This window comes from Lycium barbarum, chromosome 9 (genome assembly GCF_019175385.1).
Source record: "Lycium barbarum isolate Lr01 chromosome 9, ASM1917538v2, whole genome shotgun sequence".
Lineage (NCBI taxonomy): Eukaryota > Viridiplantae > Streptophyta > Magnoliopsida > Solanales > Solanaceae > Lycium > Lycium barbarum.
Genome location: NC_083345.1, coordinates 45,485,023 through 45,510,816, shown reverse-complemented (window position 1 = coordinate 45,510,816; position 25,794 = coordinate 45,485,023). Strand labels below are relative to the sequence as shown.

The following is a 25,794-nucleotide window of genomic DNA, read 5'->3' as shown; positions in this document are numbered from 1 at the left end:
ACATAATTTGTGTAAGAACTCTTAGGTGAGCCCCGAGCGTTGAGCGAGGCGTGTTTAGGCGTACTGTCAGGCGTTTAGGGCGTAAGCCTCACAGAACTTGCCCCACACGTAAGCTTCGAGGCGTATGTCCAGTGCCCCGCCCCGGGGCGAGTGCCAGAAGTGCCTTTTAAAACATTGGAGACTATGTGAGTCCCAAAAAGAAAATGTCATTGCAATTTCATTCATATAACAAACTTCCTCATCCAAAGCTCTTCTTGATTTCTTCTTTGCATTGGCCCATCCCATGCGCTTGTTCGTTGCATCTCAACCCTAATTAAATAGGAAGAAAAACAAAAGAAGAAAATAAAGGGAAAGAAAAAAAAAAAATTATCAGCGTATTGATTTTTTTTATTTTTATTTTTTTGTCTTGCTTTCTTTTCCAAAGTACAGGATAACCTGAAGGGGTTGTGGATCTGTTTCCACCAATTGGAAGAGTCGTTCGCCCAATGGATAAAAGTTATTGAATCGAATTCAAATATTGATTTATTTATTGCGATTGATTGTTAACTGATTGATCGTGGATTCAAATCCTATCGGGAGATTTTTGATTGATCCTGAATTGATGTTATATATATAATAATGGAAGATAGGGACGGGGATTTGAGAGTTCCCCTGATCTCTTGTGTTTTTTGTGTTTGTGTGACCCTAGGTGGTGTCTTTTTGTCATCTACCTTTTCGTGCCGAATGTTTCTCAACCATGGTTTCTTCCAGTAGCATTGATTTTGGTTGGCTCTCCATGGATCTTTTGGCTCTTCACATACATGTACACTTGCATTAAACGATGTTGTTGTAGTGGAAAACCCGATAATCATCAAATTTCACGGGGTACCTCTAGAGCATCCACAATATCAAATCCTGGAATGGCTAGGAATGTTTCCACGAGAACTTCGACTAGTTCTCGTAAGAGCAATAATGATGAAAAACATGTCAAATTTGGTGGTGTCGTGGAAGCGAAGGAAAGTGGACATAGCAACCAAGATGGAGGAAATGCATCCATATTCAAATCCTCAGGAAATTTAAATGTCCTTAAGTTCATAAAGAAAGGAGATAATGGTTAAAAATACATCCGAATTATCACTTTTTCGCGAGTTTCACTCCCTCTCTGTTGTTCCCTTTTCTCTGAACTACCACTATATATATATATATATATATATATATATATATATATATATGTCTTTAACTCACCTAGTTGAGAGTTCAAGTAGGAAAAGAGAACAATTGATATTTGGCCTATTAAGTTTCGAAGTGTGTTTAAATACATAGATGGTAATAGTCCAGGTAGAAAAAAAGAGAACAATTAATAGTTGGGGTGATAAACTCGCAAAAAAAGTAATAGTTCAGTTGTGTTTTTGACCATTAACTCTAAAGAAAGTGATCATAATAGATGGATGCATGGCCGTATTTGAAAGACAGAGGCGGATCAAGAATATAAACACCACTAAATCTCCCAGGTTTGTGTTATTTGTTCATGATTGCTCCAATGTCAATGTTAAGCTGCATGTTTATTGGTTATAGTGTCTGGAGGATTCCATTTGACATGCATAGAAGTGCCTTTATTAGTTTATATGGAACTCAATGCCGACATTGTTAGAGAGATTGTTGATATTACTGTAATCCTTTCTTGTTGAAAATAATATTATTCTGATTCAGCCATGTATATATGCTATAAACAATAACTAAGGTGCTAGGGCATACAACGGAAGAGTGAATTATAATGAAATATGAAGTTAATCATGTTTTTATCTTACTAATGGATTTTCGTGTTCATTCTAATACGACAAAGGCTTAAAGAGCAATGATTGATGCGAAACACTCCTTAATCAAATTTTATTATTAGTTGGAGAAGTATCAAGAAATTTTAACTTCTTCTGTTTTTCCTTTTGATTATGAATACATTTCCTGACTAAGTCAACTGTCTAATTAGAAAGCTAAGTTCATTATCTAACCGTCCTCCTTTGCAATGTTTCTGCATCTTAGATTCATGTTACTTCTTGAAATATCCTAAACTTCTGCCTCACAGACAAATTAACTTATGCACATTCAACTAGAACTTATATCTGATGAGAAACAAAAGTTTGACCCAATGGACTTTTTCGTGTTAGGTCATTTTTAAAAGATTTTGTTAAGCAGAGCTAAAAGTCCGAGAACACCTGTAATTTCCCGGTGATAGATATGTTTAAACTATAATAAAATGAGTTAACATGGAATAGGATGAATTTTAGGCAACCTAATCATTAGCTCCGTTTTTGTCTTTTAATCGTCCGCCTCTGGCGAAAATGTATAGGTACCAATTTTGAGATTAGGTAAAACCATTTTCTTCGTATAAATACTCGTTGGCTAACTTAAATAATTTGGTAGGTATAATAATGAAAATTGAAGTCACAAAAGGGATGTAGCAATTCAAGCTTAAGTGTATAACAGTATAATTATTGAAAGAAGGAAACTATGTAAGCTGGGATTACTGTCCAGCACTCAATTTGGTTTTCTGGCAAGGGATTAGAGGTTAATAAGAATCAACCTAGATAGGGCATTAACAATCTCATGTGGGGCAGAGGATTTTAAGCCACTGGATTAGGCTAAAAGGTCCATTTTAACCCTTCATAGTTCGTATCTCCAACTCAAGCAACAACATACCTAGTGTAATCTCAACTCAACCCTACATTGTAATTTAGAACCACGAAATCCTTGTTTTATTTCATTTGAAAGGGTGGTCCATAACTTCATTGGTGGGTATATGATGATGTAACATCTGGCTCGCATGCCCATCTTGAGGGTAAATTAGTCAAATTCAAATATCCAAACAAGAAAACCAAAGAAAAAGGAGGAACTACCTAATATTAAAATTGCCAAACGTTTTCATGTATAAATACCGATGCCAAAGGGGAAATTGGGTCTATTTTTCATTAGTGTACATGTTACTGTTATTTCCCCATAGTTATACCATTTTTTCCATGCTCATATAGGACTACAATACACCCAACATTATTGAAGTGAAATAGATGTTGCCTGCTCAGTACTTATTGCTCACTGTAAGATGGAGGGGTTTAGCAAAGTTTAAGAAATACCAACTGAGCAAACATTTAACTAAACCAGCATCACGAGTTTCATGATGTCTTGCGCACAAACTCAGCAATATCAAATGTGTCCGTCCCATTCTTCGTGATGACACCCTATTCAAATAGTTGTCACTTGTCAGGTTTATCATTCGGGTTACTTATTTGATATTGCCAAAACATAAATAGCATGGGGTGCGAAGTGCAAGTGTGGGGATAGATAGAACAATGGAAAGAGAGGCGGATATATCAATAGACTGACCTTTTCAGTTATGATTCCACTAATCAAACTAGCTGGGGTGACATCAAATGCAGGGTTCCAAACTGAAATACCAGAGGCAGCAACTTGTTCACCTAGTCCTCCTCGTGTATGTAACAGTTCCTTTGGAGATCTCTGTTCTATCACAATTTCTTGTCCAGAAGAAAGGGATAGATCAACAGAAGTCAAAGGAGCTGCAACGTAAAATGGTATGCCATGATGCATGGCAGAAACAGCAAGGTTGTAAGTTCCGATCTTATTCGCAGTATCACCTGCAATAATATGTAAAGCTCCCCGTAAAACACTATGCAGTTTGAAACCAAAAAGCACAGTGAAAGTAACTCATAAGTCATAAGTACCATTTGCAGCCACCCGATCAGCTCCAACAATGACAGCTTTCACACGACCAGCATTCATCAATGCAGCTGCAGCTGAATCAGCTATAAGGGTGGCTGGGATGTTTTCATGAACCAATTCAAATGCGGTCAATCTGGATCCCTGATATTAAATAGAGAAGATGTGATAAAGTGTCTTTTTCCGATTGGACGCCAGGTGCAGAATGACTCAAACGGTAGTCAAGACAAAATTAAACAAGCAAAGAAGCCTTCCGACAAGGCAAATCAGAAGAACTGTCCACCATCATATTTCGCTTGAGCATATCTATTAGGTATCTGATTCTTCCGTACATAATTACTGAATTAGTAGTCAACGAGAATATGAATATATTGTTCAAGTGAAAAAACATGTATTTTCACAGCCTAATCTACTAAAGTCCAATCTTTTATCGCACTTATAAACCAAAATGCACATAAGTGGTCCCAATAGAAGAGAAGCACAGTATGATCGGATCTTCTTCTTTTACTCTTTCTATACTACATCTTTTTTTCTTTTTTCCTTTTTATTTGGGGGGGGGGGGGGGGGGGGGGGGTGCGAGTGGTGTTGAATTACAACTCCAATATGGTATTCCTGCAAATAAGATGCTGATGAATTCAGAAGTTAAATAGCATATGTTTAGCATTTCCTATAACAAAATGCTGATGAATACAGGAGTTGGGTGGTAGTATTACAACTGATTGGAAAAGCTGGCTACCAAGTTCAGCAAAAATAGACTAGAGACTTCTTCTTTTCGAGTTCCTTGTTTTGTCTTGATTTTGTATTCCATATATATCTGACATTTCTGTCCTGGGTAGTATATTTTAACCCATTTTTGTTTGATCCGAGTACAAAACATAAAAGCCAGAATCAAAGCATCAAATATTCTACCAGACCAATATTTAACTCTAACCACACATAAATTACCAACAATATAACACTCTGCTAGAACTGCCAAGGGGATGAGTCCACTTATGATACCTAGAAACCACTTCACTCTGAATTACCAACAACAACAACAATATACCCAGTGAAATCCCACAAAGTGGGGTCTGAATTACTATAAACATTTATTATTACATGGCTATAAGTTAGCATTACTCTGCAACAGTGAACAAAATGCAGAAACTCTATTTTCTGCGCGCAGCCTCGCAGGGAGCATATGCAGAACCATATTTTCTGCGCGCAGCCTCACAGGGAGAATATGCAGAACCATACCTGATTGAATGGACGTGTTTCTGTGCAGTATGCCCTTTCTAAAGCTCCGTCAGCATAAAGTGCCCGAATAACACCAAGAGCAGTTCCATATCCAGCTGTAGCAAGACTGTTGAGATATACAAAATAAATCAGAATTACCCCATATGGATATCTAATTATTATCACCATTTCTTTCTGTTGATCCTGTCACAGAATGATATATTGCAATTTTTGGGAAAAATAGAGTACGGAAAGAAGCTATGATAAGTCAAGAAGGATTAGAACCAATCACAACATTGTAAATAATACAGGAAAAACAGAACTGGAGTGCACCTTCCTGTGTTGCAATGGGTCAAAATTGTTATCTTCTGAGAGTCTTTCAGGTAATTCTTAATAAAACTAGCTCCATATGACCCAATTGCCTTATTGGAAGTAACGTCATCCTCCAGCATAACTTCAGCAGCTTCAATGTAAGCCTGATAGAGCATATGAGAGTTAAAAGTGTCATGCAACAGACAAAAATGATAAGGCAAGTTACTACATTTCTATGGCGAAACTAAGTTGCACCTTCTTCCAGGCTAGTCTGACTCCATTACTGCTTAAGGGTGTGTTTGCTATGACGGAAAATGCTTTCTTGGAAAATGTTTTTCTGGAAAATAAGTTGTTTTCTTACTTATTTTCTTTTATTTAGTACGTAAGCAGAAAATATTATTTCAAAAGCATTTGAATATAACCCAGGTAAACACTATGGAGGTAGGGTGGCGGGTAAGGTGTGGGGGTGGTGGAAATGGGGGCTATGGGGGGTGGAGGTGGGGGTAGGGTATGTTGGAGGGTGAAGAAGAGACAATTAGTGTGGAATGCCACTTGTGAAACTTGTTTTCCCTACTTACACTTGGGAAACCATTTTCCACATTTTTAAGGAACTTGTTTTCCTAGAGAGAGAAAAAAAAAAAAGGGGGGGGGGGGGGGGGGGGGGGGGAGCCCGGCGCACTAAGCTCCCGCGAAGGGCCAGACCACAAAGGCTTACCCTGCATTTCTGCAAAAGGCTATTTCCACAGCTTGAACCTGTGACCAGGCAGCAACTTTACCAGTTACTCCAAGGCTCCCCTTCTAGAGAGAACCCGTTTCCTAGAGAAAATGTTTTCCGAAAATTTTGACCAACCAAACAAGGAAAAATTGGATAACATTATCTGAAAATTGTTTTCCTCTGTACCAAACACACCCTAAGTTGTTAATATTTAAGCAGGATAGCTGAGCGTTTGTCAAAGCAAGACAGTATTACTACCTGAAAAACTGAATTGGCTTCTTTGGCTGTGGCAGCAGCCTTTTTTATAACTTCTTTAAGCTTTACTACAGCATCTGAAAGATTAACAGCTGTTGGCCGACTGCATGAAAGAAAGAAAATGTCATCAGATCCTTCAAAGAACTTAAACAACGTAGAATCTCAAAATTACGAGAGACAAGCAGACGAATGTTTTTGCAGTCCTACTTAAATATTACCTTGAAACAAGATACTCCAACTTTTTACTTAAGAAAACTGATGCATCATCAGAAGTCCCATCAAACGAAGCTAAGTTTGATACTTCTACTGCCAAGGACAGGGCAGCAGCTATAGCAATTGCAGGTGCCCCACGGACAACCATTTCCTTAATCGCTTCCCTGGCACATATGCAGAAGACAAGTGGAAAAGATCACTCAATATTCAAAAACCTTAATAGGCATCACATCAAGCAGTGAATCCACATAAAAGGAAAAAGGGACGAGATCTTTTATCAGTGAAAACATATGCACTACCAAGAGCAGCAGTAATGTTTTATCAATTAAACTACGCCTCAATACTAGACAAAGTTGAGGTCTGTTATATAAATCATCTACAATCATTCCACTTATTTGTTAGGAAAAGGGTTAGTTCATGTAGGCGCCATGTTGGAAAATTAAGGCGGGGACACAAAGATTTAACGGATTAGAAATTTGATGGCAACGGCAAATATATCAAAACGGTATAACGAATTGCAAATATAGCTTTTTTCTTTTAGAGTACAGGGGCGAATCTGACCCTTTTCCATATTTGTTGTACAGTAGTACTTCCTCCTTTCCAATTTATGTGATATAATTTGACTTGGCATGGAGTTTAAGAAAGAGAGGAAGACTTTTGAAACTTGTGGTCTAAAATAAGTTATAGATATTTGGGTGACTGTAAATCATTTCATTAAGGGTAAAAGGGAAGTTTTATTAAGGGTAAAAGGGAAGTTTTAAGTTAAATTATTTCAAAATGTAAAAAGTAAAATTCTTTTTGGGAAAGACGAAAAAGGAAAGTGTATCACATAAATTGGGACAGAGGGACTACTACTTTGCTTATAATCATTCCAGTATTACTGAGCAGGAACTTTAGACATACATGAAAAACGGCGAAATGAGCTATCCAACTGGGGGGTAACATAAGTCATAAAAAATCACTACAAGAGCTCAGTAAAACAAAATTATATATAACTGCTAATGGTTCAAAAACACAGTAAATGAAGCATAGAAAAGAGGGAAAAAGAATTACCAGCCATCTTTTGTATCCTTGATATCCAAATAAATGGTCTCTAGGGGGAGTTTTCTCTGTTCAAGAAATACTCAAATATTTAAGTCATAGGGAAACAACTAGTTACTCACTTTCATAAAGTTACAACCTTTTTCATAAAAAAATTCGAAAAACTTGATTTTTTTTTTTCCTTCTTCTATTCTAATCGACCAGATAAAAGGCAAGGAAATCTACTCACTCCGTCCCAATTTATGTGGCATCTTTCGAATTTCAAGATTCAAACAAGCCTTTTTTTAACCATAATTCTTTCATATATCTTTTAAATAGTTTGAATTGTCAACTACTGTGACTTGTTGTACTTTTAAAATTCAAGAAACTTAAAAGATTCTAATTCAGGGTCAAACTTAAACGGTTTGACTCTCGAAACTGAAGCATGGTGCATAAATTGGAAGAGTGGGAGTATTTCCAAAGAAATTGGTTAAAAATGAAAAGCAGCACTAAAATAGAAAGAGTGAATGTGATGAATTAATTGATTATTAACAAATAAAAGCAGAGAATATACTTGATCGAGTAGCTGAAGTGAGCCAGGCTTATAACAAATGGAGAGCAGAGTGTTGTCTCCTAAAGTCATAGCTTCTTGCAGGTTGGTTGTATAGAAGCCCTAATTGGAGTTTGTGTGGTTGGTTGGTGAATGAACCAAGAAGAATAAAGCAGCATCAAACTTTTCTTCTTTTTCCTTTCCGAATTCCGACTCGCTCAAATTTTGGAAATTCTTCTATTTCTTTCGTCAATTTTTTTTTTAAATATAAAGTCAATTCAATAAAATACTCCCTCTCTCCCCTAATAAGTGTGATATTTGCCAAAAACAAGCATATTAAGAAATCAATAATGCAACGTGAAGTTTATTAAATTACTTCTATATAATAAAAAATTATTTTTTTTCTCTTGATTAAAACATGCACAAGTAGTAATTTTTTTGATATTGGGAATCAACAATATCAAGTTACTATTTGATTTTTTCAATTATATCTTTTAGATGTTACTTTAACTTGTAAGTGACCCTAATTATTTCTCCATCCGCCCCATAATAAGTGTTATCTTAGTCAAAAAAATTTATCTCATAATAAGTGTCACTTTAGGAAACCAAGAGACTTCCCTTCGAATTTGATTTATAGTCTGTTTGGCCAAGGTTCTAAAATCAACTTATTTTAAAAAGTACTTTTGGCGAAAAACAGTTTGTATTTGACCAATTAATTAAAAAAGCACTTTTGAGCAACAATTAATATTTGACCAAGCTTTTAAAAAGCGCTTCTATTTGTATTTTTCTCAAAAGAACTTTTCAAATAGTGTTTTTGGGCAAAAGCTATTTTTTTAGCTTCTGAAAAACTGCTTCTGCTATTCTCCAGAAACACTTATTTTCTTCTCAAAAGCTTGACCAAACACCTCACTTTTTTTTCAAATAAACACTTATTGAAAAAATAAGTACTTTTGGGGGAGAAATAAGTTTGGCCAAACAGGCTATTAGTACTTCCTCTGTCCCAATTTATGTGGTACCATTTTTTTTTGGTCTGTCCCAAAAAGAATGTCACATTTCTTTATTTAAAAACAATTTAACTTTATGAAACGATTTACAGTCACACATTTATATAAAGCTTGTTTTGAACCACACATTTCAAAAGACTTCCTTTCTTTCTTAAACTTCGTGTCAAGTCAAATGGTGTCATATAAATTGGGACGGGGGAGTAATACTAATCTTCTTATGATTTATATATCATATTTACTTATTTTATTTTATATTCTTAATAATTGTTTAATTTATTATGATTAATTTAAAAAGGGGAAAAGGGTCAAAAACTGAACCAAAATAGAAGGAAAATTGAACTGAACAGTAACCACCACACAATAGTGAGAACCAAATCAGAACTGAAATGTAAACCAAAACTTGCGTCAAAACAAAAACTATTTCTGGACCAAAATTGTCTCAAAACAGAACCAAAATAGAATCAGATCACAAGTACAACTGAACCAAAATAATACCAGATCACCAACTGATCTAAAACTGAACCAAAATAGAAGGAAAATTGAACCAAAACAAATCAGTACCAAAACTTCTGAATTAAATCACATGTACAATGAACAAAAATAAAAGGAAAAAGCATTACAAATACACTATCAACTTCATATATTAACTAGGCAGCAAATCTAAAAGTTTGTTCATTACACGAGGGATGTCATATTATTAACCCCAAAAATATGCAACAAAAAGTGATAAAAAGACACCCCATTACCACAACCAACTACTGAACCATGCAACATAAGTTTGTGCCATCAACAACACTAACTACATCAATCAAAGTTTTCACAAAAATACACCAAGTTTCAGTTGGTACATCATTGCTTCATTGTTGTGCCTTGCCGTTACCCTTTCTTACCTTAATTTTCTCCACTCTTATCTGCTCCAACGGTCTTCCTGTAACATATATATTACCATTCCATGAGAGCCCTTTTGATGCATACAACTCACTTGATTTGCTTAAACCTCTAGCATCACCAATGAAATTGAGTTGTCTTGATTCAGTTAGCAGGGGACTCTTATGTCTTAGTTGGAGTCTAGACTTCAACTCTGACACACCTCTTGGCCTCAAAAGGTAGATCTTCTTCAAATTCAAGTCCAGGATACTCAAAATCATTACTGTTGGGGAATGGACCAAATATGGATAGTCTAAAGAAGGACTGATTGCACTCTTGGAGTTGGCATAAACACACCTTGTTTAGCTTTGATTTGATGGATTGTTTTGACTAGGTTGTGGAGCTGACAAGGGCAAGCTCTCCACCGTTACAACATCTGGGCATCTAGGAGGTCTTTCATCTACATCTTCTTGATCACCTATCCTATATGACAAGTTTATAACCACAAGATTCATAAGAAAATAAGATTTCTTGATCTCTTACAATATGAATAGAGGAAAATAGCTTTTTTAGATTTTTTATGTGTAAAAAATGAAGATCTCTTGCAAAAAGGCCATAAAACTAAAAAAAGTTTGTAAAGGGCCAAAAACCATTTCTCTCCAAGATTCATAGGATATTTTGATACATTATAAACATCTTTAATTTAGGACCACAAATTTCAAATTGTCATAAAATAATAAAGCAAGCAAGAACAACAGTGTAGATAAAGAGAGAAGAGAGGAATTCTTTTATTTCTCTTGTTAGGGATGTAAATACAATGAAGAGAACCTATCTATTTATAAGGGAAAAGTAGCTAGGTCCCAAAGTCACAAACCCTAAATTTTCTACTAAAGATAGATATCCACAATAATAAATAATATTTATAACACTCCCCCTGGATGTCTATTTGAGAGATAATGTGTCTCGTTAAAACCTTACTAGAAAAAAACCCAGTGGGAAAAATTCTAGTGAAGGAAAAAGAGTACACATTTCTAATAATAGGTCATTTGGTTACCTCATTAAAAACCTTACAATGAAAAACCCAATGGGACAAAAACCATGAAAGGAAAAAAGAGTACAACGTGTATTAACTCCCCCTGATGAGAACTTCAATCCAAAAACTTGAATCTTCACATTTCAATCCTATGCACCATCTTCTCGAAAGTTGCAGTTGGTAGAGACTTGGTGAATAAATCAGTCATATTATCGCTCGAACAAATCTCTTGCACGTTGATATCAACATTCTTCTTGAGCTCGTGTGTGAAAAACAACTTTGGTGAAATATGGTTTGTCCTTTTATGAATCCACTCTTTAGTTAGGCTATGTATGCTGCTGCATCTCTAGTCTTTGACTAGAGTTGTATTGTTGAAATCACTTCAAGTGCATTCCCGACTTACTTTATAAATAGAAGTTATCTTTATATGATTTGACTGTCATGTAGAACAACATTGTATAACTGTAACATAAAGATATGACACTTCAGGACCAAATAATTTTGCAAGTTTCTCGTTTCAACTTCTTTCAGCAAATAATCTATTGCTTGTGGAAATTCTTCAAGAGTTCGAATAATATTCAAGTAATCAATTTATACTCATAAAGACATAAGGATAGTAGAGTCATGTGTACCCTTACTCAATGAATACTCATTATGATAATTTACATTCACATTGCTTGATTTAATCCATATAAGAATTATGAACAGATTTTTAGAACATGTATATGCTTCAGGCATTTAAAATTCTTCAAGAATTTTCACATAAATTTTGTCAAGTGACAATATCCATTAATATTTAAATGCATGACATTTTCTGATTGTCTGGATCGCAGGTCCAATAAGCTTTAGGCTTACCAAAATGCGTCATTTCACTTGATAATAATGTCTATGTTAGCATGCTTTATAGACATAGAATTCAGATCCTCACAATCTTTTACAATATTGCGCTATGTTGTACCAAAGATATCGTTGACGATATATCATTTGTATCGGTTCGCAATGTGACATAACTTATTGAGATCTCATCACTTTCATTATTTTAGGTACCTAAACCTCTCATGAGGTGTTATGTCGTATGCTCTTCAAGAGCACATGCCTCATTATTATGACTAGTTTGATCATTTGCTCCTCTCCGTTTTCAAGGATTTTTTCATTTAGAACTGATTGATCTACCATGCTTCATGCATGTTGTATACTTTGTCCTTCAGGGACATTAATGTAATATGAGCATTTTGCAGCTGAAATATGAAACTAGTTTTGGATTAACAAATGCTTCCAACATTTAACTTGAATTACCTTTTGAATGAGGATCATACTAATGATAATTCACAACATATTTTCTAGCTACTTATTCTCTCCCCCTTATGTTAGAAAAACTAACCTACATCTTCTTTGGGGGAATCCATCTTTGTGCATCATGGTAGATTAATTAATCATATACCACACATAAAAAATTGTTAGATGGAAATATCTTGTTCCTAACCCTGAACCAACTGTGAGGGGAGAATTTATCATAATTTATTGATCTAAAGCATACAAGTGATGTTGTATACAATATATCATATCTCAGACCAGCACATGAAGCTTTGTTCTCATAAGCAAGGCTTAGCTATTTAGTGGAGGCATTTAACGTCAAACCGGCTTGGATGCAAACCAGCATTATCAAGATGGATTGTCTTGATTACAAAATCTGAAAATTGTGCTCTTAACTCAATAATTTTGAGCAAGTAATTTTGTACATGTCAAACTGCAGGTTGGCAATAAACGCACATGTGATCATCTCATTGATGCATCTATTGAATATCACATAACAGGTGAACGGGCACATATTCACCTTTTATATTTTTTTCAGAATTTAGGGAATTCAATCCCAGCATTAGCTAGTATAATCAACTTATCATGAGAACAAACAACAAATATAAATTCTTAAAGAATATTCTAGTTCTTCAATATATGTCAAATACTCAATCTGCACATCCTGTTTGAATTGGGATGGCCAAATAGCCTGTGTTGACTAATAAAATTATTTAAACTAGTAAGCTTCAAGTTTACCATGTCATGTGCTATTTGTTTTAGTAAACTTCTGGTTTACTATGACATGAATTATATTTTGTACCAATAAACTTCTGGTTTACCGTGACATGTGATTTCATCATGCTTACATTTGTGTAGTATAATTTAGAGAATAAAGAGGGTAACCAATCACGTACATAGTTCTTACCAATATGGTTTTGAAGATATTTAATCCCCCAATCATTTATAGCTTCAATATGATAGCCATTTACTTTAGTCAACTTCGGGTTTACTACAACTTGTGTTTTGATCATAACTCCTTCGTATATTACACTCTAGAATGAATGACATAATAATATATAGGCTTTTCAGGAGCTTTTAATTTATTCCTCATAATCAGATATTGTTTGGACACTACTAGTGCCATAATTCTTGTAGACAAATAATTAGGCTCTTCTGGACCTTGATCATTAATTTTGTACTACCAAATATTGCTTAGACACTGCTGGTGTCATGAAAGAGAATTTGATTATATCTTTCTGATGTCATGTAAGAAAACAGTAAACAAATTTAATTTTAAAGATAACAAATTCATAAATAACGAAAAGTAAACATTATGTTCTAAACTTCAGTATTTCAAACATCTCCTTCAGGGAGATTCACTAGTAACATATGAATATTTTGTATCTTAGCGGTGACCACATAAATATTATATCCTTGATCAAGAAAAATACATGAATATGTTATTTCCTTCAGGGAAATCAATAACAACTAATCATGCTATCAATGTGGTTATAATAGAAAATATTCTACAAAATCTATTTCATTTGTCTTGGAACGATATATAATAAAAGTATACAAGATGATCTGACGTAAGACAGGTACATGCAGCAATGAACTTCATACCACAAAGTAATATCTTTATCCTTTGTTATTTTATCTATTCAGGAAGTGTGTTTTGATATTTTTTTCATTCACTTCGGAGAATGAAGTTTTGTCATTTAGATGCGCTTTATACATAATTTTCAATAGCTCGTTATTTTTCTCTTTTCAATTATAGTGAATAGCAATAATATGTAGTTAGTAAAGACATAAGTTGACAAACTTCTCTACGAGCACCACGATTTGTCTAAACCGTCAAATTGTCCAGTTACAATGTGTTATGCCTCACTAGATTATATAAGCACAACTTAAAAGGTACTGACAATTGCCTCTAGCAGCAATACTGGTTAATGAGAATATACTTGACTATGCTCCATATTATGCAATTTCAATAACAATTTAGCCATATAATGTGAATAACTAATATTCTAAATACTATAACTGATTGAAAAAATAATTTCGTATCTTCTCAAAAGACACGTAGTGAGTTCTTTCATTTAGTTTAGTTAGATAATAAAATTCTATAGTAGCACATGAATCTCAAACGTCCAAAGTGATCTTACAGAGACCAAATATAAGAAAATCAGCTAAGCCAACATGTATTTCCAACATGAGATGAAACAGGAAGATAAAACTTTATATGAAAAGACAGAGAAAAACATCAACTAAGTTATATTAGGATTACGACAATAGAATTTCCTGTGGGTTCTATTTGTTGGCATAAATTGGTAACAAAATTTGGTACGAAATTTGCAATAATTGAATTAGGCACATGATATAGCTCATTAACACACCTTGAAACAAGTTACTCAAAATTGGTGTGATAATAACAACTAGAATATGAAGACTGCATAGAACACTAACCTTCATACTGGAAGTACTTTTAGGAATCTCACTTGAAGATGTGATTAGAGACTGCTTCGGGGTAAAGTTTTAGAGTCTTACTATTTCAAAAGTAAATTTTAGATTTACTACTTCAAGAGCAAAATATACAATTTTACTACTTCCGGAGTAAATTTTAAAGTTTTACTACTCCAGGAGTAAAGTTCAAAGCTTTACTATTTCACAAGTAAAGTCGAAAGTTTTACTACTTCAGGATAAAGAATATTATTCAGAATATTTCTTGTCAATTATTATACCTCTTCTGAAGGTGAGGCGTGATATTTTCACAACGTAACGATAATCACATCTTCAATTGATTAAAATAAAACAGTACAATGGATCCAAATAGATTCCTACGAATTTATCGCAATATGGACATTTAAAAGCACACGGATGCAATAGTCCAACAATGCTTCTATATGCTTTTGAAAATCAAGCGCTAACACATGTATGTTCAATGCGATAAGCTTATACTGTTGAAAAACTAGATATGCATAAGTGATGCTTATTCATAGATCCCAATGATATGAAAACATAATAGTCTAATGGATCCAAATTGATTAAAATAAAACAGTCCACACCTTTTCAAAGGCAAGGTGAATACTCACAGTGGCTATTGGTACGTTTGTTCAACCTCCAATTTCTTAGACCGATGATAACTATAGGTGCTATTTCACCAAATTTCAAAATCTTTTTAAAGTAAGTGTTCAAGACAGAGTCTCGTACTGATAATGTGTTATAAAATAATAAAGCAAGCAAGAACAATATTGAAGACAAAGAGAGAAGAGAGGAATTCTTTTATTTTTCTTGCTAGGGATGTAAATACAATGAAGAGAACATATCTATTTACAAGGGAAAAGTAGTTTGGTCTCAAAGTCACAAACCCTAAATTTTCTACTAAAGGTAGACATCCACAATAATAAATAAGTAATATTTATAACACAAATGTTTTTTTTTTTTAATTTCTTAAACCCCATGCTAAGTCAAACTACGACACTCAAATTGAGACGGAAGGAGTATCTATTTTTCCAGCTTTCAGTCAAGAAAAGAATGTCAGAAAAGAAGTGCTCATACTGGTTTTGATAAGTTGTTTTAAGTAAATAAATATGTAAATTGTTGTTTTAAGTAAGTAAATATGTGAATTGAACAAAATCACTGACTTGACTAATAAAAATTGAAAGACAGATGAGCGAAAGATTTTGAATTTTCACACATATATTTTTAGATTTCCATTTTAGTAAAAACAAAAACAATACGAATATAAATAAATAAACAAATAAAAGAAACTGCCAATCTCTTAACAGTCCCAACCGCTTATCAGATGCCTTGCTAGCTCTCAATGAGTAGTATTATATTATAGACTCACTTAACTTGAATCACCATTGAAATCTAACACAAACCAAATGGCTTTCTTCAACATTCATACTTTCATCACTCTCTCTTTCTTCTTCTTTCTACTTTCTTGCCATTCCTCCACCCCCTTATCACCCCCTTCCTCTACCCATGCTGCCGCAAATACACTCCGTAACCGTGGCTACTCCCTCTTCGCTTCCACCATCATCAACAATAACAACTTCTCTGGCACCATTTTAGCCCCACCAGACTTCACTTTCTCCATTTCTACCCCCAACATTTTACCCCCTTCCTCTCTTCTCCTCCATTACCACACTCTCAACACCACCCTCACATATGCCCACCTCTTGTCCAACATCAATGGACAAATATCAATCCCAACTCTATACAATAACAAATGTCTCTTCTTCTTCAAGACCCCTAATGGAGAAATATCAGTTTCTGAGACCAAGAACTCAAATGTGGGGCCTGTTAAAATCAGACAACCTGATATTTACGTGGATGATGATCTCACCGTTCATGGAATCGACGGTGTATTAGACCCCACGTCAGCAAAACCATGCACTAATCAACAAGTGGTTAATCGTTCCTTTCTTGATCATGCAATTAAAGCATTAAGAAAAAGACGGTTTACTGTTACTGCCACGGCGTTGACTACTAAACGGTCAGAGCTGTTGAGTTTGACTTCCGTTACCGTTTTTGCGCCTTCTGATATGGCTTTGTTTTCACGCCCTGACGGTTTCCGTTACGATTACCGTCATCATGTTGTTCCACAAGGGTACCGTTTTGGTGATCTTGCGAAGGGTAGTATGGTAATTGAGACTCTTGATTCGAATAAGACATTGGTTGTGCAGTTCGTTGAGGGGTTTGTAACTGTTAACGGCGTTATTGTTAATGGAACGGAGGTTTATAGGAATAAGTGGATTGTTGTGTTGTCTGTGGCGATGTCGTTAGATGACGCCGTTGATTCCGGCAGCTTTGCACCTTCTCCGGCGCCGTCGATAACGGATATTCCTTTTTCCGATGAGATTGTTAACAGCAGTGTTGAATCTCCGGCGCCGGCGATTATGAACGGTTTTAAAGGTAGTTTTCAATCTCCGGTGCCGGCGACAATGGAAATTCATTATCCTAATGAGAGAATTAATGCTTCTATCGCCGGAGTTCAATCTGCCCCGCCGATGACAGTTGAGATCCGTCATCCTGATGAGATAACTAACGGCAGTTTTCAATCTCCGGCGCCGGCGACAATGTACAGCATTAATGCTTCTATTGCCGGAGTTAAATATTCGTCACCGGCGACGGTGGAAAGTAACGTGAATGATACACGGTGTGTGCTTGGAATAGAAGGAGGCGATCTACTTTGTGGGCCCCATGAGCGCCAACTACAGGAGAAGGAGAACCTGATTGATCAACATGTGGCTCATTCTCCACCGTCCGATGTAAATCAATCTCTGCCGTTGATCTCAAGTGATAGTGTTGGGGAAGAACATAGTAGTAGGAGGAATATTATTGATCAGAATCATCAACATCATTTAAATATTGCTGATGATCTCTTTTTTTACTTCTAGATTCTGATTAATTTTTTGTCATATTAGAGAACCTCTCTCTATTTTTGTTCAATGTGGAAATTTTGTATGTAGAGGATTACACTTCTCAATGATATAGTGAATTTGAACGTCATTTCATGTTTTCTAATTTCTCATTTGCTTCCTTTTCTTTTTAATTTTTTTGTTTGTTAATTTTGGTGAAAAAACTGAAACAAGCATCAAAGTTGTCAAACTGGTCATGAAGCAAATTGTTAAGTATGAGAGGGTCTCTGGACAGTTGGTTAATCCTGATAAAAGTTGTTTTCTAACTTGTCCAAAAACTTGTGCTTATAGAATCAACAGATTAAGAAAGTGTACTGGTTTCATGGACAAAGAATTCCCTTTTACTTACCTTGGGTGCCCCATATACATTGGAAAAAAGAAAATTAGATACTTTGATAGTATGGTGACTAAAGTTTTTAAAAGGCTAAATGGTTGGCAAGGAAACATGCTATCTTGTGGGGGTAGACAGATTCTAATCAAAAGTGTGATCCAAGCTCTTCCTACTTATATTCTCAGTGTCATTAATCCTCCAAAAAGAACTTTGGAACTTATTGAAAAACATGTGTAACTTTTTTTGGGGGACTGATAATGATAAAAACAAGTACCACTGGTGTGATTGGAATAAGCTTTGTTTCCCCAAAGATGAATCTGGTATTGGCATCAGGAATATGATGGATATCTCAAATACTCTTGCTGTTAAGAGATGGTGGAGGTTTCGATCAATGAATTCACTGTGGGCTGATTTTTTAAAGGCAAAATATTGCATCAGAAAACATCATGTTGCTAAGAAATGGGTTCCAGGTGACTCTCAAGCATGGAAACATTTGCTATGGGCAAGAGACAAAAGTGAAAAGTGCATTAACTGGAAAATCAACTCTGGAGATTGTAATTTTTGGTGGGATGACTGGACAGGAATGGGCCCTTTAGCTCAAATATGTCCTGACTTCATGATTGGTAATGGACAAAGAATCAAGGTGAGAGATTTTATGAACAATAATAGGTGGAATATTCAAAAGCTCTACAACACCATGCCAGGTCACATTGCTCTTTTCATTAGTTCTGTTGGTATTGGGGATGTGAATGACATGGATTATGCAGTGTGGAAGGCTACTGATAATGGTCGATATTCAAATAAATCTGCTTGGACCATTATTAGAAGTCTTAGACAAAAAGCACCTTTGATTACTAAAATCTGGCACAATGCAGTTCCCTTCAAGATCTCTTTCCTTAGTTGGAGATTGTTACACAACAAATTACCTTTCAAAGATGTTGTGGCTAAATTCGGTAAACAAGGCTTTAAAGACTGTATATGTTGCATCTCACCACAAGATGAAACACCTCAGCATGCTTTTATTGAAGGAAAGGTTGCTCATCACCTGTGGAACAAAATTGGTGCCCCTTTGGGCTTTAAACATCACAATATTCCTTTCAGAGGTTTACTTGAAGAATGGTGGAATAGGAAAGCCAAAAACAAGGTCCACAAATTTACTATGCAGATTGCTCCAATGATGATATTGTGGGAGATATGGAAAGCTTGGAGTTCTTGCAGATTTGGGGAACAAAAGAAGTTTGATTTATACAAGATGGAAATGCAAATCACCTGGAACATGAAAGCTGCAATAACTGTTGCATATCCCAACATCAATGTAGAAGGCAACTGGTGTAACTGTTGTGACATGATTGAAAAACTTAGCCCTGTGGTAAAATGCATCCCTGTATGTTGGAGAAAACCAGAGATGGGATGGTTTAAACTTAACACTGATGGTAGTTTTGTGGATATTCCTAACCGTGCCGGTATAGGTGGCATTCTAAGAAATGAGGAAGGGGATCTAATAATGGCTTTTTCTATCTCTGTGGATTGTGAGAGTCACAATATTGCAGAAGCATTGGCTGCTGAGCATGGCATTAGATGGTGCATGAATCATGGCTTTGATAATGTGCAAATTGAGCTAGACTCCCAACTCATAGTCAAGATGTTGCTCAACAAAGATACAGACAACTTGAAGCTCAAGCAGATCATCAACACCACAAATGGCTTTCTTAAAGATGCAACTGTGCAAATTTCTCACTGTTACAGAGAGGCTAACATGGCGGCTGATTTCCTTGCTAAAATGGCTTCAACAAGTAGAAGGAGGACCTTATATCTTTCTCAAAGGGATTTACCAAGAGAAGTCAAGGGGCTAATTCAACTTGATAAGCAACAACTTCCTACTTTTAGAAGAAGATTTGAAAAATGTAACTTCTTTGTAAGCTAGAATATCTTGATAGCTAGGGAGGATTCTGTTCATTTGGCTATCTCCTCCCTTTTAGATTGTTTTTACAATCTCTTTTGTAGACTAGAGGCAAGGTTCCATGTTCCATGTTCCCCTCTAATCATTGTAAATTATCTTTACTTATATAATACATGGTAGGGGTCAAGCCAAACCCCCCACACCATAGGTTCACAACCTAATGGTGATGACTTAATATAAAAAAAAAAAAAAAAAAAAAAAGCATCAAAAGTGATGTACCTATTCACACAAATTTGATCCCATGAGAATTTGAATTAATTGGTGCAGTAAAATGAATTTACAGAATGGTTAGATGAAAAAAATACATTATTGAACTAGGAGAATGCATTTTCAAATCAGATTTAATACTGACATCTTTTATTTCCTTTTTAACAAGTCCAATTAGATGCTACTGTTCACTAATACATATGATTAGGTGGAAAGTTCTGTTTAATTCTCAATTAGTGGGACTGAGGCCATTAATAATTCTTTCCCTTTCAATTCAGGTACCCTTTCTTTGAAAAAATTACCCAGAGACAACCACTTCTTTTCTGCTTTTCTTTTTTACCGTTCTAATTTTTCACTTCTTCATTTGTGGGACAGCCATTAGTGTATTACAATTTATCCTGTATGCCTTTGACAAGTGTTAAAATGGAAATGAGTACATCTTCCAGAAGAGAAGTAAATATAGATCAAAACTCTGTACAGCAAGTCAAGTTATTACAACAATTTGGGAGAGATACAGGGGCTCAGAAAACCAGTATGACATATATGTATATACGTATCTCACCAGGAATGGCTAGCACTTCTACGGAGCTTTCTGCGAAAAGGCCTGCATGCTTCGATGCTCAGATCAACTGCAGCTGCAAGAGCCATGAAAATGGCAACATCCTCCACACAGGTGACATGTCGCATGGCAAGCTGCACAAGGGGCTTGCTGCATTTCCCTTCCCCTTGCACCCGACAGCTCATGACAAACCCGCCTGCTGCTGGACTTAGTGCCGCATAGTCTCCACTGCCTCTTGGACTATGCAATGGAGTCGATGCTGCTCGTACCTGTCTGTCCGTGTCTATGTAGAACTCCCCACCCTTTTCAGCGCTGATCAAGATTTCAGACATGAGAAGATCCCCGTGTTCCTGACCCTCGGATAGTAGATGAAAGCGACAGCAAATGGAGTCTCTGATCCCACCACGTTCGCGCCATGCTTCAAGTCTTCCCCATGGCTGCCAGCTTTCAGGCCTGCAAACATCAGAACGAACAATCAACCAAGCTCCTGGGTTGGATCTGGCCACCCAATCACGACCTGTTGAAGGCACAAAAGGAGTTGTTATGAAGGCTGCTGCAACAGCCGAGCCAGAGAGATCATGTATCTTCACCTTCCATCCTTTCCTCTCTCTTTTTCCAATGTCCAGCTCGGAGCCATCAAAAGGGCTAGACCAAAAATTACTCAGTGGATCTCGTGGAGATACCCTGCAAGTTCAATGTAGCAAAAAATATTTACATAGGCCCAAAAATGTATGGTCCCTTGTGGAGGCAGAAAGCAAGATAAGAAATGATAACCCTACTACAGTCTACAAGAACTTTTCTAAATCATCTTTAGCAAGAGGAATAATAGAGGAAACAAGAGATCCTGGAAATAAAAAATGAAGCGGCTTAAGTTCAAAACTTAAGAAAGAAATGCATGTCTCAATGTATATAGTTTTCATCCATGTCTAAAACATGAAGGGAAAAGATTCATCCATCTAGAAGAGAGAAAAAGTTGTACCGGTCTTGGCTAAACTTGCAACAAAAAATAGGTTGCTTGATGGTTCCTTGAAGCTGAACAATTTGAGGACTTAGTTTGGTCTTATCTTCAAACTGGAAAACATATCTTGGATCGGGGTCTAGCTTCACTCTCAAATGAAGCTCTGCTCCAGGGCTTCCATTTATCCACTTGTTCTTGCCAATGCGTATCCAGCCATTGAACAGAATGACTGGTTGTCCGTCACCCCACTCAGGACCTACTTCCAACTTAAATGTCCCAATCTGTTGCCTTTTAATACCAACACCACAGTGAGTTCCTTTGCGTCCTCTGAAAACAACTATCTCCAGACATGCATGATGCTTTAATAAACAGCCAGGTGTCAGTAACGCTTTCAAATCAGATTCTTGAAGATAAAAACTGGAAGCGATATTGTTAGTGTCTGGAGTAGATTCAGTCGAAGATACCAATGGAATCGATGCTGTTTGCACAGGGAAACCTCGAAGACGGATCTCACACACACAGGGAAAAGATAATTCACTTCTCCTAGATTTTGCACCACTTAAAGGTGTCCCAGGCATTCTCAATCCAAGCGATCCTATTGAGAGCCTAATGAAGGCCTGAGGATTCATTCTGGTCAAAAGACACCCATTTGTTATATAAGCATTTTTCCCACAGTTTACAAAATCCTGTCAAGTTAACAACAGCGATCAGGGTGTATTTAGTAAATTCTGAACAGGCATCAAATGATAAATCTCATTGACCGAGAGAATTAGCTCATTTTCTATTGTTTTCCTAGAACTTTACTCAAGGAATGCTAGGCTTTCGTGTTAATATTGGTTGAAAAAGTTAAGAAAAAGGTGTACAGAAATCTTTCTGTAAGACCTGCCACACGCTAGAATTACATACTTGAGACAAAGATTTCTATAAGCTTGAGGTAATCTGAAGTTGCACGACTGATACAATATAAAGATTGAAAAACAAACATGCTTCATATATATGTTTTGAAGTTTCAAGTTGGTCAACTTAGAAGATTGGAAATACAGTCTAGTTGGCCAGATCATAAATAAGAAGACCAGAAGAAGGACTACCAGTTGCGTTTCTTTACATTATCTATACAAATAACACCACAAATTATTCTCGCAACCAGCAAACACTGATGATCATTTGGAACAGGAGATTTCTAGATTTTTGCATATGCAGATATACTGCAATTTTTGACAATGAAATTTGACAATATATCCCGCCGACGTTCAGCTTTATTAGGTGCATTCTGCCGTGTGAGAAGATGAGCATGTATGAGCAGCCCCGACCATCTATTTATTAACTGGTCTGAGAAGATTAAATGTTATGGTTCCTATATGAACACTCTTTTTTGGCTAATCCGCAATTTTGACTAGCAGTATATTGTATGTAGTACAAGGAAAAATAAGGTATTTCTCCTGACAGATGGTTATCATAACTGATAAATTCAACAAGACATTGATAGTGAACACCTTTCAGAAGTGGACAAATATAATATCAGTATATCTAGCAATGCCGATGTACTGATTAATCCTGGAAACTCTGTAGCAAAATACTTAAGATTAAATTTCAACCATAAGAGGATGCAGCAAAATAGTTAACTAAATTTCAACCAAAAGAGTATGTGTTCACATAATTTTGTTTACAATCAAATGGAGAATAGATTAGCAAAATATGTGCACAAATAATCTAGTAAATACTGCAACCAAGAGGTGAAAACGCAATGCAAGAAGAAATATCATAGCCATGTAATCCAGAAAGACTCTGCAAATAAAATCCCTTCCTTTTGATGGACTTCTTATGTAATTCACATTTCTCCAGCAAAATGTGGTTACACCTCCATATAATGCAACACCATAATTTTTGTGTCCGTTATACCATTGCAAGGAATACAGTTGTAGCCCGACTAAGCAAATCTATCCTTTTCTTTCTTTTTTCAAATCCATGCAAATCTCTTATTTGAGGATGACAAATTAACACAAAAAACACTTGCCTATCACCTTTCAAGTAGCAGCGAAAGGAATGCACCATAGTTTATGAAAGAATAGATACTGACATAAAGTTCTAAACTTCATTAGTTGTAATGTAGCTTGCTCACTCAATTATTTTCCCCTACATTCCTACAGTGGCAAAGCCAAAAGTTCTGGTATCGGGATTACAAGAATGGCACACTTGGGATTACAAGAATGGCACACTTGGGATTTGAACCTACGTCTTAAAGTAATTTCAGAATCCCCTTTTACCACTACATTAGAAGTTTCTCTTATGTCAAGGGAATTCAACAACCTATATATAAAAAAAAAAAAAAAAAAAGTTGATATTCCCTATTGTATGGGATAATTTTTCAACGAATGGGACTCAATTGAATCAATTTGTCAATAGGTGGCTCTGCCACTGCTTGAGAAGAGCAGCCAAGAATGAAAAGGTAAAAGGAAAACCTTATAATCAAGAAAGACTACTACCCATATGAATACTAACTAAAGTACCAAAGTCACAATACCTTATGCAAACTGGCCACTTCTTGAAGCTATCAATTATGAGCTGTAAAAGTAAAATCCTCAGTTTCATAATCCATGAATTACTCTGTTTCTACTTTCCTCATTATTTCATCTTCTTCACCAAAAATAAGGTAGAACCCTCAGTGAATCTGACGTATGTTGCATTAGTTTGTGCCATCACGGGAAGAAGTTAAAAGGGTTAAATAAAGTTTATCTTGAGCTATAATTTCCATGCTTCCAAAAACCTCTTTATGTACTTCATCATAATAAATAATGGTACTAAAGCTATCCACAAGTTTGTATCACAATCCATTTTTCCCTAAAAGCTCCAAGTTAACTTTTAACTAAAATATCCACTTTGAATACTCCTTTCTTTTCCACCTATACATAATGAACCACATTTAGTTTATCTTTTAGTCTCAATTGAGATATATACAAGAATGTTCTTAATCTAAAGAACTTCTCAATTTAGCAGTCTAAATTTCCCAAAACTGACGATAGCTTCTCATGGAAATTTCCCCTTGAATTAACATTCCACTAGACATACCGTTCATATTACAAAAACCCCTTTAATTTTCAATAGTTCTGTTCTGTGCTTCACGTTACAGTTGTCTTTAAAAGATTCAAATTCTTAGCCATTAACTGTGCTTGACGTGTTCAAACAAGAACTATACATTGAAATAAAAGAAAATTACAGTCAAATATCATTCGGCCATCTGGTTCACAAAATATGTACACAGTGTATAAATACGTTATAATTTATACTAAACATATTTATCTATACATACCATTACAGCCAAAGTGTATAGGCAGTGTATATATACTTTGGCCATGTTTGGTAAACTAGATGGCACGAAGGGTACATTTCGCTAAGTTTCCCCATCAATAACCTCCGCAACTTAATTTTTACTAAAAATTAAAACGAGCAAAATCACATCACCCCAAAATATCATGGTTTAGTTAACAGAGTAATAATATTAAAATAAAAGAAGAAAAAAGCCCACCTATTATGAAGCTCTCTTCCTTTTCGGGCAAAAAAGAAGCCACTTTTGAAGCTGCAACAATCCAAATTCTTTAAAATATCCTGATAACTTTCTCAAGAAAATGAGATCATTTCAATATAAAGAAACTAATATCCCAAAAATACAAGGTCTCTTTCTCTCTCTCCTCCTAGAAGATCCAATTATAATAATCCTTAAAAAAAAAAACAAGAAAACCCCACTACAAGAATATCATGCATACTGTTCATGGATCACGAGAAACGCCATATTTGTATATATATGGATATATGTGGTAAGTGTAGAAACACTTCTCTATGTATCAACAATCAGTTAAACAGGGGAAGAATAGGAGAGAGAGAGAAATACGACATCATGGGGGTTCATTATTTACAACGAAATAGCCGGAGAAAGTAAAGGATAATTATTCCTTTAATGCCTACCATAACAAACAAACAAATACTCGTGCCTGCATGTTTAATTGCATTATTATATCGGATTAATAGTATTGTAGCATTTTTAAAGAAAATAATCATATATTCCCCCTATCCTAACTCGTGTGATACATCCGTGAATTCAGACATACAATCTTTTTAAGTCTTTTTTACATATTTAGAAACTCCATAAAAATACTATAAGTTATACATAATAATT

General features: G+C 35.5%; 2 protein-coding genes across 3 annotated transcripts; both read right to left on the bottom strand.

Moving 5' to 3' along the window:
- Positions 1 to 2,857: 2,857 nt before the first annotated feature.
- On the bottom strand, positions 2,858 to 8,231 carry LOC132611530 (methylthioribose-1-phosphate isomerase). The gene is made up of 9 exons (XM_060325954.1): positions 8,010 to 8,231; positions 7,469 to 7,524; positions 6,421 to 6,579; positions 6,206 to 6,305; positions 5,254 to 5,396; positions 4,942 to 5,047; positions 3,711 to 3,849; positions 3,355 to 3,623; positions 2,858 to 3,209 (listed from the first exon to the last, which is right to left on the bottom strand). Exons 1-9 carry the CDS (start codon positions 8,076 to 8,078, stop codon positions 3,144 to 3,146), a joined length of 1,107 nt encoding a protein of 368 aa, XP_060181937.1. The 5' UTR covers positions 8,079 to 8,231; the 3' UTR covers positions 2,858 to 3,143.
- Positions 8,232 to 20,476: 12,245 nt separating this feature from the next.
- Positions 20,477 to 25,585, bottom strand: LOC132611529 (uncharacterized). 2 transcript variants are annotated; one of them, XM_060325953.1, is made up of 3 exons: positions 25,147 to 25,585; positions 21,645 to 22,253; positions 20,477 to 21,349 (listed from the first exon to the last, which is right to left on the bottom strand). In XM_060325953.1, the coding sequence occupies exons 2-3, from the start codon at positions 22,250 to 22,252 to the stop codon at positions 20,665 to 20,667; spliced, it is 1,293 nt and encodes a 430-aa protein (XP_060181936.1). In that variant the 5' UTR covers position 22,253; positions 25,147 to 25,585; the 3' UTR covers positions 20,477 to 20,664. The 2 variants fall into 2 exon arrangements, with proteins under 2 accessions (XP_060181936.1, XP_060181935.1); XM_060325952.1 differs by having other exon boundaries at positions 20,478 to 21,349; positions 21,645 to 22,309; positions 25,147 to 25,584.
- Between the last annotated feature and the right edge of the window lie 209 nt (positions 25,586 to 25,794).